Source organism: Primulina tabacum, chromosome 7 (assembly GCF_025594145.1).
Source record: "Primulina tabacum isolate GXHZ01 chromosome 7, ASM2559414v2, whole genome shotgun sequence".
NCBI classification, from domain to species: Eukaryota; Viridiplantae; Streptophyta; class Magnoliopsida; order Lamiales; family Gesneriaceae; genus Primulina; species Primulina tabacum.
In genome coordinates this window covers 31,836,851-31,841,323 of record NC_134556.1, presented here as the reverse complement: position 1 = coordinate 31,841,323, position 4,473 = coordinate 31,836,851, and the positions used below count along the sequence as shown (strand labels likewise).

The following is a 4,473-nucleotide window of genomic DNA, read 5'->3' as shown; positions in this document are numbered from 1 at the left end:
TGGGGTCTAAAATAGGCCTTTAATTTTTTAATTTCATTTTTAAAACTAAATATTGTGGAAGGTTAGGATGTATTAAAAAAATTTCTATTTTTCAAATGAGTAGGAATCTTGTTTACAATAAAAATAATAATTTTGATATAAAAAATAATATTTTTTCATAAATGGTTCAAATATAATATTTGTCATATAATTGATCGGTGAAATCGGTTCATAAGAGATTTTGTGATTTCAATTTGTGGTTTGTAATATGGATGAAATTTATTTTTATTGGACAGTCCATTTAGTTTTAGGGGTATGGTATGATTTTTGTTTCTTGAGTATCGCAATTTTTGGCTCAAACGTCACCATATTTTGTGCTCTCAATAATAAATTCGGTGTAAAATTATTGTGAAATGTCTACTCTCAGGAATGCCATTCTGGTCAAATTTTCATACAAAAAATTTATTATATAGACATTTAATTTTAATTGAGACTAGTGAGGGAGAATATTACTTAATTAAATCCCAGTCTCAGGAATAATAGGCGGCCATTTTGGAAACAATTCTTTGTGTGTAGAATGGGCGATAGTTTTGGAAACGATTTTTGTAATTCAATTGAAATTGAGAGACCATGCAAATTATTTAGGCAAAAACTTGTGTGAGACTGTCCCACGGGTCGTATTTTTTGAGACGGATCTCTTATTTGGGTCATCAATGAAAAAATATTACTTTTTATGCTGAGATTATTACTTTTTATTGTGAATATCGGTAGGGTTACCCGTCTCACAGATAAAGATTCGTGAGATCGTCTTACAAGAGACTTATTCAATTATTTATATAGTTTAATTGAGATTAGGTCAATTAATAGACATTATTGGATTATAATTTAATTTTTTTGTTGGAAAGAATTACTCGTAAATCTTTTATATTACCGACCGTGTTTAAATTTCATTTTTTGTGCATTCAATTATGAAAATGAGTTTTTATTGTGGCACGTAGATAATATAATATTTAAAATTTCAAAATTTAACATCTGAAGTATGTAGATTTAAATTATTTAAATATTTGATACACTTGGGTCTCGGTTGGGACATAATTTTTCGATATAAATAATTATTGTATAATATATACTTCCTATAAGATAAAATATGAGAGGATTAAAAGAACTATTTTTGAGATTATAGTATAATTTTTTATAAACAATAATAATCCAACAAGATTCTAAAAATATTAGATCTCCATTAATAAAAATTATTATTTTAATAATTTATAGTACATCCATAACTTCATATATCAATATAATATTTTTTATTAATATTTTTAAAATTTTAAATATCCATGTAACCTTCTAGCATAAAAAAATAGTTTCAAAATTTTATATTTTAATATAATATAAACATTTCGCACAAATATTATTTAGCAAAACAATTTTGATGAGATTGACACCAAATAAAAATTATATTATAGGTAATACATACACCGATACACATATGGATGTTATACCTAAATACATAAATGCATCTTTACATGCATACATATATAAATACACACACATACTCCCATAAAATGCAACAAAATATACATTTTGAATTCTAGTGATAAAAAAAGATTACTGCAACATTCCAAGATAATAAACCAAAAGCAAATTTGGCATTCAAAATGATGAGCAATGAACTACAGAAGTAAGAAGTTCAAGTTTTATACATTAGTCAAGTTTTCTAAGGTGTACAATGATGATTGTTATGTCGTCGGTTCGACTTTCATGCTCTAACCACAGCTTGTATGATTCTCTGGCAATGGCAGAACATGCATCTTTTGGATCCTCAAATTTATTCACCTGCCAAGGATGTTAACAAGAAAATCCAATAAGCGACGTAGGGACTTTGCCGCACAATTATTCTTCATGATCGCTTCGGAAGCATGTCAAATGGTACATGTAAGACAGAGCATGCAAGTGGTATACTACGTGAACGGGCTAAAAATGAACACAGAACACATCTTAGCTAAGATAATTCATCCGAGTCCCCATGATCACATAACCCAAGTGTCAAGGGCTGCAAATTCTCAAGTTACGTTTTCAGAAAGGTCAAAACTAGAGATTTTGCTTATAACTTTATTGATAAAAATCAAATATATGGACAATTCTTGGACCCATCCACCCATAAATGTCGATTTATCAAAAGCTATTAGGTTGAAATTCAAATCAATGAAACCAGACAGCAGCTAAAGTGCTTAACATTAACATTATTTGGATTTTGAGATGAGAAGTTTTAGTGGAGAGATTTGTGTCGTGGGTCGAATCTTAACGAGGAATTCAAATTGGCAAGTTATGTGGCTGAATTGAGATAAGCGTGAAGAAGTCGTTAGAAAACAACAGGATTCAGATGTTGAATAAACAGGGAAAGAAGAAATAAAAAACAATACCAAATTAATTGCATAAACTTTGAAAGCATACATTTCCTTGACACAAAATTGCAACCCAAGAGTTAAAAAAAATTTGTTGGCAAACTCAGATGAATTTTGTAAAAGGTGCCTAGCTTATTGTGATCGATATGCATGACCTAATAAACATATATGAAAATGTGATGGAACTACAGATGTCTACAGAAGTATCAACAAAGAATAGACAGCATAACACATTGTTTTATCCCATAAAAATATCTTTCATGAGTGAATTATTGATTTCACATTTCAAAATATCATACTCTTTAATTTAATTTGATCCGGTTAAACTCTGTGTTACAGAAAATTTAATTCAATTTACAGTTCTTGTTAAGATGTTATAGCAAGGCAGCCAAAGAAAAGTGTACGAGATATTCAATGAACCACGGATGTATTGATTAAGAAAAGAAATTCCAGCTTTAAAGCACATTAAACTTACCATGTCCACCACAGTTTGGCTGGACAAGAACTCGAAAACGCCATCACTCGCCACAACAAAGAAAGGATGGTTAGATGGTGTTAACTGCACCATGGACACCTCTGGATCAGCAACCACACCAATTTTCTCTGCAGTACTATCCCCAACGCTCCGCGTAAATGCAGTCCCAGGATACATCCCATCTTGGACCCATAACCTCGGTGGATCACCCCCCTCGGTTTCTTCATCTCCCCAAGATTGAATTCCAGGGTCCTTGAGCCCTTCAACTTGATCAACACTCAAAACTCTGGCCCCACAAAGCTTCACTCTGTCACATTCATCCTTCCTAAATGGTGTCTGATCGTATGACAAGTCTTGCGCAACTACTCTGTCCCCTTCTTTTACAGCTAAAACAGCCCTGGAGTCACCCACATTTGCCACATAAAGCTTATCTCCAATGACGATGGCTGTAATCGCAGTAGTACCACTCATGTTATCATCTATATCACTATTGTGAAGTTCACTGTTTGTTGCTAAAAATGCGGTACTATAAGACTTAACAGGGTCATCCAACAAACCAACATCATCGGAAAGAATTTCAACAAGCCTATCCTTAACGAAATTGGAGCACCGAGTACCAAACAGCCCGTGCCCATCAAATACACCAAAGAAATGCACATTTGGGTTGCCACGAATGTTTGTTCTAACACAATAACTATCCTGATTTTCCTTATCAGGGGTTTCAGGGTAGTAACCTCGCTGAGTAAGCACAGAATATTCTAACCTGAAATTGTGAGAAGGAACATTAACAACATCTGAAGATCGGTGAGCAAGACTATGTGTATTTTGCCCCGCATACACTCCCAGTTCTTCCTTTTCGTCTCCATTTGAAGATGGTGGATATCTGCCACAACACTTTCCATGGACACAACCCATTTTTCCAACCCAACTTTCCAAGTCAAAGAAAATCCAACAGTTGCAGACCAAATACACAAAAAAATTCTAAAAAAAAAACTTAGCCTCAAAGAATACTAAACCCACGTCGAGGATTCGATTCTTTCGTCACACGGCCAAAAGGGCTTCCCAAAATCCCACATTTCGTGGATTTCAAACGATTTTTCAAAAGGGAGAATACACAAAATGTGGTTTCTTGAATTGGAATCCTAATTGTTAAATTGACGAAACCACGTAAAATTAAACGTACAAGAAAAAAACGGGGGTTTAAAAATTATTCGATTTCGAAGAGGTCGGATCAAGTTTGAAATAAACCAGTTAGCAAGAAATGATCGTAAAGATAGTTGACAAAAATAAGGACCCAAGCGTGGAAAAAAGGGAGATTATTGTAAGACCTAAATTCAAAACTCCAAGACGACGCAGCCAGAAACTTTTTTGCTTTGATCACACATTGGAAATGGAATTTTTTCAAAAAATCAAATTTTCAAGAAACGCCAGGAGTAGTGGGGTTGTTTGTATGGTCCCACGGCCATATTGAACCCTTTTTTTTAGATAAAGAAATGTGAACGCCATAAAAAAATATTATTTCTTGTTTTTTCTAAAAAAATATTATTTCTTGTATAGATTTCAAAAAACAAATCAAATTTATCATCAAATATATTACTAAATAAGATTCTCGAA

The 4,473-nt window shown here is 32.7% G+C and overlaps 1 protein-coding gene across 1 annotated transcript; it reads right to left on the bottom strand.

The window, feature by feature from the left end:
• Positions 1 to 1,482: 1,482 nt before the first annotated feature.
• On the bottom strand, positions 1,483 to 4,257 carry LOC142551273 (putative protein phosphatase 2C 35). Its single transcript, XM_075660418.1, has 2 exons — positions 2,860 to 4,257; positions 1,483 to 1,815 (listed from the first exon to the last, which is right to left on the bottom strand). The coding sequence occupies exons 1-2, from the start codon at positions 3,772 to 3,774 to the stop codon at positions 1,684 to 1,686; spliced, it is 1,047 nt and encodes a 348-aa protein (XP_075516533.1). The 5' UTR covers positions 3,775 to 4,257; the 3' UTR covers positions 1,483 to 1,683.
• Between the last annotated feature and the right edge of the window lie 216 nt (positions 4,258 to 4,473).